This window comes from Gallinula chloropus (assembly GCF_964237585.1).
Source record: "Gallinula chloropus genome assembly, chromosome: 1".
Classification (NCBI taxonomy): domain Eukaryota; kingdom Metazoa; phylum Chordata; class Aves; order Gruiformes; family Rallidae; genus Gallinula; species Gallinula chloropus.
In genome coordinates, this window is record NC_140085.1 from 191,154,113 (window position 1) to 191,167,398 (window position 13,286).

At 39.8% G+C, this 13,286-nt stretch overlaps 1 protein-coding gene across 3 annotated transcripts in view; it reads left to right on the forward strand.

The window, feature by feature from the left end:
* The window catches only part of EMSY (EMSY transcriptional repressor, BRCA2 interacting), a gene marked incomplete at its 5' end in the record, with an annotated part of 41,501 nt that overhangs the window by 9,177 nt on the left and 19,038 nt on the right, over window positions 1-13,286 (forward strand). For all 3 annotated transcript variants that reach the window (XM_084270161.1, XM_084270163.1, XM_084270162.1), the window contains 4 exons: window positions 473-625; window positions 4,195-4,454; window positions 8,867-9,140; window positions 11,058-11,342. In XM_084270161.1, coding sequence (XP_084126287.1) covers window positions 473-625; window positions 4,195-4,454; window positions 8,867-9,140; window positions 11,058-11,342 — 972 coding nt within the window. The remainder of the gene's footprint in view (window positions 1-472; window positions 626-4,194; window positions 4,455-8,866; window positions 9,141-11,057; window positions 11,343-13,286) is intronic.

Sequence of the window (13,286 nt, forward strand, 5' to 3'; positions counted from 1 at the left end):
TTCTAAAAAGCTGATTAGCAAAATCTGTTCTTTGTTACAGAAGGAATATTGGTCTCTTCAACTGATGTACTGTTGAGGAGAGCCACTAGCTGTTTTCTGTCAGTTACCAGTCTAGATACATTATTTTCCAGAAAACAAGAAAGATTGAAATACTGAATTGATGCTAATGTTCAAGATAACAAATTATCAAGTAAACCATCAGATTAATACAAATGAAATTATAGAATCAGCAGCACAGATTTTTGGGAGGGAGGAGGGGAGGTTAGATTTCTGTGTTGTCGTTGAAGGCCGTTAATTCTGTGGCCATGCTTTGGTCAAGCTGTGAAGTATTCAACCATAACAGGATTGCAGAGGCAAAGATGTGGATAATGACCCAATAAGTCTTTGGCTTCCATTTCAATTGTTAAAACAGTGATAGAATAATGGGATTCTGCACTTCAGTTATATGGAAGGTGTCTTTTCTCCTCTTCAGTGGTGGTTTGCTATTCCTACACAAGTACCACTTCAACCCCAACATCTACCCCTGTTCCAAGTGGCAGTGTAGCAACAGTGAAGTCCCCCAGACCCGCCAGTCCAGCCTCCAATGTAGTCGTCTTGCCAAGTGGAAGTACTGTTTACGTCAAAAGTAAGTGTTCCTAGCAACTGGTTAACAAAAGGGAAAGAAAGGGACAGTCTTGTGGCTGAAGCATGGGCTGAGTTAAACACTCTGACCTTGGGCAAGTCTTTGCGCCTTCGTTTAGTCTAAAGAATGAATTTATTGCTTCCCTTTTTCAGAGAAATTGTGTTCAGGGTAAATCCTCTCATTGTAAAATGCTGCAGGGAGCAGTAATGGCCAGGGCAACAGGGCTGAGAAGTGTTTTGAAAATAAAATGCAGGAATTGCTGTCTGTCAGTGGATTTCTAATCCATCTTCTTCAGAACTTGTCTTTAAGGTGGCTCTGCTGGTTGCTTCTGCAGAAGACATTGCTCTTCCTTCTGCTAAAGAAATGCATGGTAGTTATTTCTTGAGATAGGAAGGGTCCCTCTTTTCCACTTCTGCAGTTGACATAGAGTGGTGGGTTTTTCTAGAACACAGTAGTTTGGCAAGCATTTTTATGCTTACATTAACTACATCTGTCTGTTTCCTCATTTGTTTGGAAGCAAACCTAAGTGTGGCTTGAATTCCTGGGCAAGTGTGAAAACTCCATACAAAATCCCACCAGATACCCATCTTGTATTTAAATTCAGAAATGCAAGGCATAACTTCTAGAAACAGTGGTTTTTTTGTCTTGTCTCTCCTCCCCCATCTTTTTTGGTTAATAAGCAGGATACATCCTCATACGTATGCCCAGGTCATCAAAGGTAGCTTTAATACTTAAAACTGTTTCCCTCTGTCCTTATTTGGTGCTTATCAAAATGCAGGTGACAAAGATCAACAGTGCAATTTTTATGCTTGTCAAAGATGCCTCTAATAGTTCAAACATTTTAATCTTTATGTGCATGTTTGTATAATCTTCTAGCTAGTCAGAAACGTCACGTTACACGTAAATAAAATGTTACCTGCAAACCACCATCTTGAACAGTTTTATCAACCATGGAACCCCTTACAGCAAGAGTTTTCTTTTTTTCTGATTTAGTATACTAATCATTGAGCATTAGTTTAAAGATTGAGGGTAGAAATATTTTTAATGTCTTAAAAATTAAATTTAGATCTCTATTGAATTATTACATGGTAATGAGCATAAAACCAGCCTAGACACATGATAGAGGGATGGGAGGGTCTTGTTTTTATTCCATCCACCCCTAATTTCATTTTTTTCCTCACATTGCATGCTGCTTGGTTGTTTTGGGTTGGTTTGTTTTTTAAGAAATCATATGTCTTTCAGGATGTCACATCAGTCACCTTAGTGTTAACAGCCCTGCTTAAGAGCAAACTCGTGAGGCCTGAGTTATTGTCATCTGTTGTGTGACCTCATCCCAGTCACAGTCTGATTGAGCCATTAACCTCTCCGTGCCTCTGCTTCCTTGCTTGTCAAGTGTGAGTTCTGGTTGGGCTGTGTTACCTTTTGGCTAAATGTCCATGGAAAACTTTGTGCAAATGCGATTTCTAACATGAAGTTATGTAATAACATTCTTGCAGAACCCCAGCAGTGGGAAAGAGGACAAGAAATGAGATGTGCTTAATGTAAAATAGTGTTCTGCTAGTTTAATCTTTCTTCTATTGTGTTTGGTGGGCTTTTTTATGGGTGAGGACCACAAAAAACAGCTTTTGCTTTGGTATTTCTTGGTGACCCACCGATGTAACATCTGTGCCCTAACATCCCTTGAAGCTAAAGGAGGGAAGGTTTAGATTAGATATTAGGAGGAAGTGTTTTACAGAGAGAGTGGTGAGGGGCTGGAACGGGCTGCCCTGAGAGGGGGTGGATGCCCCATCTCTGGAAGTGTTCAAGGCCAGGTTGGATGGGGCCCTGGGCAGCCTTGTGGAGCTCCAGGCCTGGAGGTTGGTGGACCTGCATGTGGCAGGGGGATTGGAACTGTCTGATCCTTGGGGTCCCTTCCAAGCCAGACCATTGTATGATTCTATTCTAGCCCAATCCTTTTTTTTTTTGATACAAATAGATTCTGAGATTCTGAAGTTCCTGTGTGTTTTCAATGTGATTAGTGACCTCACACTTACAGATTTGCATAAGACACTCACAGGAACGCTTTAGAAGCCTGTTCATAATCAACCTTCAAGTCACGTAACCAAATCTCTGCTTTATAGATGGAGATCTCTGCTCAGCTTGTTCAGGGCCACAAAGTACTTTGCTGATTAGAGCTTTGAAATCCAGACTCGTAGATCCACGCTCCATCTGTACTGCTGCAGCCATCTAAAACTGGTTTTTTGGAGTTCAAAGCAAACTTAAAAATAGAACCTTCACTTCTCATCTCTAGTTCAGCTTCCCATCTCTGTGTGGATCCGGCTGTCAGCCTTCTGAAGTGTACCTGTAAATGAGAGGGAATCCCGTTGTTCAGAAATCACTTGCTGTGCTACCGGGCGCTTTCTTGTCCATGTTAGTTCCTGCATCTTCCCTTTCAAAATGCCAGAATATTTAATTATTTTAATTAGAGATTGACCCTAATTAGATCTTGACCCTAATTGGCTTCCCAACCCAACTGAGTTTGCTTGGGTTACCAGCAAGACTGCTTTTTGCTGTGACAGTGTTTTGCACTTTTAAGCCCCAGGCATATAGAACAAGATCTTCAGTCTTCCTCTGCAAAGTGGGGATTGTGTGTTTTTGGCTTATCTCTGGTTTTGTAAACTGTTTAATGCCAGCTAATTTGGCAAACAGAAATGCTACCCAACACCTGTAAGAGTTTTCCAAGGTTATTAAACTGTGTCTTTCTGTAACATTCAATTTAGGAACCTACTGCCAACTTTGGAAAGTTTCACAGGGATTTAAGATCGTGCTGTTACCCTTTGCTCAGCTAAATATTGCAGCAGATATTTTTTGTCTGTGTGTGCAGTAGAATACCTGAGGAAGAATGAACTCCTTTGAGGCCAGATTTCTTTCATTTTCCATGATTGTGTTAGGTGCTGGTTTATATCTGTTGCACCAAAGGCAACAAATAGGGCAGAAACTGATAAAGAGAGGTTTGACCTTCATAGTTAAAGTATGTCCCAAGGAAAAAAAAGGATCTCGGGAGGCTGCGTTGAGGTGAAAGGGAGAAGGGTGCTGTGGTGATGAGCATAGCATGAAGGCAGGTACAGAGGTGTAGCGATGGCTACAGGAGGATAAACTTCCAGTTGCTCCAAACAAAACCAGCAACAATAGCAACAGTGTAGTGTAGAGTTTTACTCTGAAATGTGTGTGATGTTATTCCAGCTCCCTCGTGTGCATAGTCTCATTAGTCAAACTTCTGGAGACAGAATAAAATCCCTGTACTGACTCTTATGTTCTTTTAGTCTCTTAAACTGAATGAAGTCACACGGTAACAGAGTAGCTTGGCTTTTTTTGGGTCGTGTTTCTTTGCTTTATGGCACTATGTGGTCTACATCAAGGACTAAGACCATCTGTGATGTGATACAGGTTGGTTGTGACCATAAGGTGTAATTTATCCTCTATTTCTTTTTATCTTCTTTGTAAGTGGGTACAAGCAAGCTCGTAGTGCGTTGTAAAGCACTGAGAGCTGCAGATGGGGAAAATATAATTTAGAAAAAGCACTTCTTTTCCAGGTGTCAGCTGCTCAGATGATGATGAAAAGCCTCGCAAAAGACGGCGAACGAATTCTTCCAGTTCTTCCCCTGTTCTCCTGAAAGAAGTCCCGAAGGCGGTGACTCCTGTCACTAAAACTATCACAGTGCCTGTAAGTGGCAGCCCCAAGATGAGTAATATAATGCAGAGCATTGCCAACTCCTTACCACCACACATGTCGCCTGTGAAAATAACCTTCACTAAGCCCTCAACGCAGACAACAAACACAACAACACAGAAGGTATGCGGGGGAAGCTGCCAAATGTTACTTTATTCTGGTTGTATCAATGAATAAGATGTGATGTTTGACTCTTCCTTTCTGTGAACTGTCTAGCTGTTTTTTTAAGGATTGCACTTGGGATAAGGTAATCCCTCTTTTAAAACGAACAAAGAGAAAAACCAAACTCTTGTATGAATTTAGTTCACCTGTGTGTGAAAGGACCTGGATTGACAGCCGTGGAGACTGAAGCCCTCTTTTTATCCACAGAACAGGTACAGCACAGGCAGCGGGAGTGCAAGCTTCCCCCAGACTGCCCCACCAATGTGCCTCAACCCTGACCTGAAGGGACCACTTCTAGGGATGAGAGGGGATTCAGTCTCCATGCTCATTCAATTCTTGGCCTCTCTGGTGAGACTGCCAACAAGGTTGCCAGTTAGTACCATTTGTGGTGTTGGGTTTTGTGATATGGACACTAGTCCACTGAGAACTGGATCACATAGGCCACTGAACAGCCATCAGATGGTAACAACTATTGGTCAAAGGTAATCTTTCTTATTTCTATTTTCCTTATTTGTAATTATTCTTTGCAGTAGTAGAATTCCAGGAGAGGTGGCACAGGCTTTACCATGCCAAATCTTTTACCATGAGACTATTTATGGGGTCTATAAAGCTTATTCTCAGAGCTGATTAAGGACTGGGGTGCTTTATTTTCCTTTCAGTACTAGTGTGCCATGTCTCATTCTACATAACAGTGTTACAGTGGTCAAGATCAGTTGTTTTATTTCAGCTGATTGTGCCCAGCTTTCACCAGAATGCAGCGTGTAGAAAAGGTTTTCTGCCTCAAAACATTGTAATGGACTCAGATTTTTATGTGTCTGATAGACAGCATAACTATTTTCCCATGCCTTAGGAAGCATTTCAGATGTGTCTACTTTTTGTTCTTAAAAAGAAAGATTAATGGCTCAGACCAAATTCATTCTTGGTACAGTTATTAATTAAGGCAGACTTGTCGGGGGGGAGGTATCTGTGGAATTAATTTGGCCTTGATACAGGCTGATGGTAGGCTGGCCACTAACAAGCATTTTTTTTCCAACTCTGAGAGTTTGACTGCTGAGCTCAGACCTTCACAGAGTGTTTGTTCTGTTCGTCTTCTTAATTGTTTTATGACTCTTTCTTTGGATTAGCAGAGTTCCCATGTCCTGGTTTTTTGGAACCTTTAAAACCAAGGAAGATTAACTGAAGTAGTGTGCAATAAGGAATTTGCTTTCTGGCCTTTTCACACTTCAGAGTTCTTTGATGCATCCATTTGATTCACTGTTCTTTAACAGTGTCCTTAATCAGATTTTTGTCCCTGAAGACATGTATAGGAGTTTGTGAGTGAGTGTCTACCATCAAATAAAACATCCTGCATCCAACACAGCAAATCTGCTGGTAGGATAGGGCTTAACTGACCCATCCCATGGCTCTTTTCTTCCTGCACAAGAGATGAGCCTAAATTTTTTTTTGCCTTAAATGGCAAGTTTATTGAGTGTTATATATCACGGTAGATAAAGGTGTCTTAAATCTTCAGAAGGAAGAGAATGGACTGCTTCCCTGCAGTTGTATCTCTGCTTGTTCTGGCATGGAAATTGTAGGGTTTGCTTTCCACAGTCTTTTTTTTCCTTTCTTACTAATCCCCAACAGCAGGAAAATCATCCCTTGTTTCATTAGGGAGCTGTAGTGTGTTTGGATCCAAACGTGTCACACTGCCCTCTTTTGTTCGATTTAAGATATGCTGAAATACGTAACCAGATCATTTTGGTGGGAGAAATCCCTTTTAGTAGCTTTAAATTAAATGTCAGGCTTGTTAAGACTCAAATTGGAAATGTACTGTTTTAAACAAGTGCAGTTGGATAGGAGTGAAGTTATTGGAGATGAATGAAAGTCTTCGTTCCTGCATGCCAGCTCCCTGAATTGTTTTGACATTTTCGTAGGTTGGAGGAAGATTTGTCGTAACAACTAATAATGTCACAGCTCCAATTTCTGAATTCTCTTATTATAAAGCCCTCTGTCTAGGACACAGAAGGGATCTAGCTAGTGGAGCTCCTGGCAGTTAATGCCTTTATTTCTTCAGGGACTTGGTTTTGATGTCTCTCAAAATAGAGCTGACAGGACCAATTTCAGTGTTATGTTACCTTAGTTTTTACCTTAACAATTAAAATCAGTAACAACAAAATAAACCAAACTGCCTTTTTTATGTTATTTTTTTTAATCAGGCAGTTTTTCTGCTGTAAAAAATGAGATGCAGGTACTCATGATGATGTTATTTTGATTGTTTCAACATACATGAGAAAATAGTACCTCAAAAATATAATTTAATAATTTAAGCTTTAATACTTCAATACAAAATTTTACCCCCAAAGTCTGTTTTCTGGGTACACTTCATACAGAAAAATCACCAGGCTTTGTTCTGATGTGTTAATTTCCAAAGAAGAAACAGAATGGGACCATTGTTTAACTATAAAACTTTGCAAGATAATTTTTTTTCCTAGTGTGGTTAAATAAATAAAGTGGTTTTAAGTGATAATCTTGGGCTGATGGTTTTGTTGCTGCCTTTGAATGAACAGCAGTGGTGTTCAGGAGTTGTGATTATGCCCAAAGTCATCCTATGTATCTGTACTTAGGATACCAAACTTGCCCCGTTGCACTGTAGATTATAGAGGAAGCTTAGTATGAATAATCTGCCCTTTTTAACTGCAAGCTGTCTTTTGATTGTATTTCTAAATTTTCCTGGGTGGAATGGTGCTGTCCCTAAAATTCAAACACTTGGGAAGTGTTTCTAGCATTAACTGACTAGTTAAGAAACAGAATAAAACTCTGGAGGCACACTGAAGCATCTTTTCTCCTGCAACCCTTGCACCAGCATCAAGCTGTGTTGTGTTCAGCTCGTCTGCGTGGTCATAGCCCGAGAGCAAATTCACAAGGGTGTTTTGATTCAATCAAGGTTAGGCAGAAGGCAAAAATAAAGAGTGACGCAGAGGAAAACATCCTCCCTGGAGAATGTGATGAAGTGGTGCAGCATCAGATGTGAGAACCTTTCCTTCAAGCATTGTTCAGTTAAAACCTTTCCTTCAAGCATTGTTCAGTTGGGGTGGTGTAGCTCATGGAGGGAGGAAGGTCTTCCCTCAGATCAAGGCTTAGCTAGTGAGAACCATAAAACTAAGAACTGTGGGGAAAGGAGAGACAGCCATGGCGGTGAAATTTATTGGTTTTACTCCATCCATGTGGTTATCTTTCAAAAAGTTACTACAAAATTCTTAATCTCTTACTGTTTGATCTGTCACATAAACCTACTTCTGGTGCCATTATCATATTTCTTTATCAGACATAGTTTCAGTAGTTCTTGGGTAGTAATGTGAGGCTTTTTTATTTGAGTTGACCCAGGTTTTCTTTACAACTTCTGTGCCTTTTTTTAAAATGGGCTTTTGTTACATCACATCATTTAAGTTTTAATTTTCGAGTTTCTTAATAAATGAAGTTTTTATTGGGACAGTTGCATCTTAAAAAAATATCTCAATGTTCTTCCATGGTGAACTGAAAATATTTGTATTTCTGTGCTGCGTGTTTCTATTTTAACTGTGTTTATACATACAAGGAAATATATATAAGCAGAAGAAAAGGAATGTCATTATTTAAACAGTCCCCATATTCAGTACTTAAGAAATGCTTAGTTTTCTAGGTCAGTTGTGTAAGAACAGACCTCTTCAAACGTTGTAATGTTTTTCCATGTCAAATCAGATTTGTGGTGTTGTAATTGTAACTTGCACTAGGGGTAATCTTTTATTGTCTTTAGACAAATGGACAGAGAAAGAATTTCTTGTTACTGAGAGCACTAATTAAAGCAGGAATTGTTCTAAGCTTAAACCAGATTTTTCACTGATGAAATATTGTTTACAGCCTTGTGGATCAAAACTATTTCCCATTACTGACTCAGCAACTGCTCACTAATTGTTTAAGAGAAAAAGAAAATATCATCTGTTCTCTCATTGCCATTTCTCGATGGTGGGTTTGGGAGAATAGTGTTTAAAATTTGCCTGAACTACCTTCAGTTACATATTAAATGGGCTTCAGGCTTCCTGGCCCAATTTAATGAAGCTAAGCAGTTCATTCCTGTCTGTTTGTCTTCACACATGAGATAATGCTACTTTAATTAGATAGTAATTGCTTTCCTCAAAAAAAGCCTGCCTAATTTTAAAGAAATGTTTATCACCGGGTTTTTTTAAACTAATTACTATTTTTTGTTACTAGTAAATGTTACTATGACACTTCAGTGGTCTTACTGAACTTGGATCCCTAAATTAAATGCATGTAGGCAGATAAATTACTGAAATGTTACGCTTTTAAAAAACAAATTCAAAGAACACATAAATTTCTTCTTCTCTTTCTTCTTTCAGGTGATAATAGTAACCACCTCTCCAAGCTCAACTTTTGTACCCAACATCCTTTCAAAGTCCCACAACTATGCAGCAGTTACGAAACTTGTCCCAACGTCAGTCATTGCCTCCACTACTCAAAAGCAACCGGTGGTTATAACTGCTTCTCAGTCCTCTTTGGTCAGTAGCAGCAGCAGCAGCAGCTGTTCCACTCCCTCCTGTACTGCCAGTACTATTGCTGTGACTGCTGTAGTGTCATCCACACCATCAGTGGTTATGTCAACAGTAGCACAAGGTATGACAATAACATTTAGTGATAAATTTGGGCTTACTTTTTTGAGAATAGCACTGGGGAAGTGCAGTTACGTTTGTGTGTGATGAGTAAAGCACAGGGGGCATGAAAAGTCTACAGATGAAACTAATCCAAGCATGTTCCTCAAAAGTTCTAGTTGAACTCCTTCATGCTTTACTTCAATTAATGTGCAGATGGTCTTTTTGAAGAGAATGTGGAGAGATGGCATGGTATAGCTTTTCATTTGAAAGCTTTTACTTGCAACATTAAAACACTATAGCCTGAAAATGATTTGATTTAAGAACTCTGGTGCAGGAGAAAGGGTTGCTTCCAATATTTGAAAGTGATTCCTTCTCTTGAAGCCGGATTTACAAAGACATGCAAAGTTAACATCAAATAAATACAGCATATGCTTGACATTCCCAGTCTTTAAGGTATTTCTTATGTTAACTAATCTTCAAGACCATTCTGAAAGGTAGAGAAGAGCTTACATCTTTTTACATGTGTGTTTTATCAGCATCTCAGTTTTCAAGTCCTTAAAAATTAAGACATGAGTGAGCCTGGATTAGGAATTTTAATTCCCAACTACATATGCTAACTCTACTGATTGAACACAGCAGCCACTACCTAACCATTGGGAAGGGAAGCTGTGGATGAGTGAAAGGGCCTCAGTGACCAACAGTTGAAAAATACTCTGCCTGACAAGTGTCACACAGCTATTTTTCCTTTTCATATTTACATTCTTGTTCCATTCTGCAAAAAGTTGGGCATCCGAGTCAAGGCTGAGGAGGTATTTTGCCGTCCACAGTGCTTCTGTTAATCAGGTCCTGAGGATACTGATCTACAAAGCAGAGTTTCATATTGTTTGAACTGTGGATTTTTGGTTGGGTTTGATCATGGTAGAAGCTGCAATACTGAAACGTGAGGTGGAATACCTCTTAACTTCACCCTCCTTCCCCACCCCCTGCCTCAAGACTGTCGCTGCAAAAGATGGTGGTGAAACATTTTGTGACATAAACTGATAATCACTCCCAACTAGTAAGTTAAATTTCTGAATGAAAATGGCTGACCAAGGCAATTGAGAAACCATCTTAGATGATGCAGTGAGAAAAGGGTTGCTTATTTAGGTTGCCAGAATTGTAGCTTATGATGATCATTGCCATCTGTAAATGTGGAGAATTAAGAGAGGAGATTTTCTTTCCATTTTCCACTACAGCTGGGATTTGGTGTCTCATGAAGGCAGTTTTCAACCAACTTAATGTTAGTCTTTTTTTGGTGCTTATGCATGTGCAGTTTAAAATTACAGATGAAGCCAAATTTTGCTGGAAATATTGTGACTACTGTGTAAGGGAGTTACAGAAATAAGTATTAATATTTATTTGGGAGCTTTCCATCTTACTGCAAATTTGTTTTCATAACTTTATTACCTGCAAGGTCACCTAGCCTAACAGCACAGAAAAATGTGTTCCACAGTTTTCTAGGTCATGTTGCATCACTTGATTTATTCTTTTAAAATTACATTGACTACTAAGAGGTAGTCCCTTTTAATGTTGATGGGTTTGATATTTGTCACCCTCATATGCTAGCTTTTTGTAGTTATCATTTTCAAACTGTAGATATTTTGCTTTCTTGAAGCTTGAAGATCAGGCTTTGAAAAGATTTGTGTATTATTTGTACCACCAGAGGTGCAGGAAGCAGACTGGTATCGTAACCTTCCCATTAGCTGCTGCCACGTTGAAAATCTGTGTAAAGCTCCCTTGGCTCTGAATAAGGTGCTTTTGCTGGGTGGGAGCTTTTCCTCACTCATATCTCTGCATATTTCAGTAGTAAAGACAGTTTAAATCCAAAAGTATTTAAGAAATTGTGATATTTTTCTGTTGTGTTGCACTATTCAATCTCAAACCATTTACTCTTTCACAGGCGTATCTACATCGGCCATTAAGGTTGCCTCTACCAGACTACCTTCCCCAAAAGGTCTGGTTGGAAATCCAACTCAGATCTTAGCACAGTTTCCCAAACAGCATCAGCAGTCCCCCAAACAGCAGCTGCACCAAATACAACAGGCCCAGCAGCAGCAGCAGCAGCAACAGCAACAACAGCAGCAGCAGCAACAGCTGGTGCAGACTTCTGTAGCTCAACAGCAGCCACAGCAACCTCAGTTGCCACCTGGCATCAAGCCCACCATTCAGATCAAACAGGAATCAGGTAGTTGGAGTTAATCTTGGGTCATATTGGTGAGGTGTAACCACAATTCATGAAAGCAGGGCAGAATTCTGTCCCAAAATGTGCATGGGGAGCTATCGTTAAGGTATAATGTTAGGAGTTGGACCTGATGATCCTTATGGGTCCCTTCCAACTCAGTATATTCTATGATTCTCTGAAATTGTTTGAGTACAAAATTTGGTGTGGAACCTGGATGTGAGTAGATAGTGAAGGATGTCTTCATGTTTTCAGCTACTGTAATTGTAGACTATGGTTCTGTCACTCTTCCTGTTTGGTTCAGGCATTACAGACCATGCTTTAGGAAGAAATGTTTTATCTTTAGAGACTGAAAGGTATGTAAGTATCCTCAAACAGTAACATGAATGGCAGTCTGGAAGACACCAGTTTTCTGAAGATCCAAGAGGTGTTCAACTGAAAAAAGAAGCTAATCTATGCTTTGATTCTTTTCTTGAGTAGAGAAGTTAAAACCTACTTTTTTGTCAAAACAAATACAATTAGATCTGAGACTGGAATTTGGACTAGATTCTTTTTGTAACATTGATTCATTCAGTTGACTTTGGGCAAGTCGTTTAATCTTTCTATCATGGCTTTATTCTGGTGTAGAATACAGTTGTCTCTCTGAGATGTAGTAAGAACGAACGCTTGCACAATTACCAGATTCTAAAGGAAGAAGTGCTATAAAAGTGCAAAGTATTTTTATGTCCATACTTTATATTAATAATGCCAGTAAAATTGCTGTTTTATATTTATACAATTTAGAGCAGAGTTTTAAAACAGACCATAGAATGAAAAAATAAACAGCCCTACTCCTGTCCTTTGACAAACTTCCTTTGGGATTATCAGACTACTGCCTCAGAACACACAATATATACTGATGAAGACAGATGAGACCTCCCTTCTCCACCCACTGAACAGTATTTGATCATTAAGAGCTTCACTCCTTGCTTTCTACCTTGGGTTTAGGCTCAATGTGCTTTTTAGTTGAAGTTTCTTTGAAAATCCCTGTTCTTTCTGGAAGATGTGAGTCAGTTGTCACAGAGACTTTGGATTTCGTCTGGTTTTGTGTCTGGATGATGCAGAAGATTCAATTTCTCTTTCCTAGCTTCATAGGGGCTAGAGGGCAAATCCTATGAGCAGCTGCTGAGGGAGCTGGGGATGTTTAGCCTGGAGAAGAGGAGGCTGAGGGGAGACCTCATCACTGCCTACAACTGCCTGAAGGGAGGGGTCTAGAGAGGTGGGCGATGGTCTCTTCAGCCAGGTAACAGGAGATGGGACAAGGGGAAATGACCTCAAGCTGCACCAGGGCAGGGTCAGATCAGATGTTAGGAAAAAGTTTTTCCCTGAAGTAGTCGTCAGGGCCTGGAACAGGCTGCCCAGGGAAGTGGTTGAGTCACCTTCCCAGGATGTGTTTAACAGATGGGTAAATCAGGTACTTAGAGATATGGTTTAGCACAGGACAGGAATGGTTAGACTTAATGATCTTAAAGGGCTTTTTTAACCTTATGACTCTGTGATTAGTTCAGCCTGGGGCTTACTTGCTCTTTCACTGCCTTTATAGTCAGCATAGAAAGAAAAAGACATCTCTGGAGGATGTTTCACATCCCAAGTAGATAAAATTGTTCACCTAGAAATACTTGTGTAGGAATATAAGTGTCTACATTTAGGTGGGAATAATTCAGGTTGGGTGTTCTGTGGCCTTTGACCAACACAATGGATTTACATCATCATGGAACAGAAGTCAAGAATCAAACATCCTGGACATAGTTCTTGACTGGATGACATGAATCTCCTTGTTTGTGACCAAGAAGTGACCTCTTGGAGAGGTCCTGTTCTGTTACACAAATCAAGAGAGGGAGTCCTAGTCCCTTGTTCTCACTGATTCTATTCAGAGCTTGTTCCTGCCCAATTTTTTGTAGCTTTAAGATA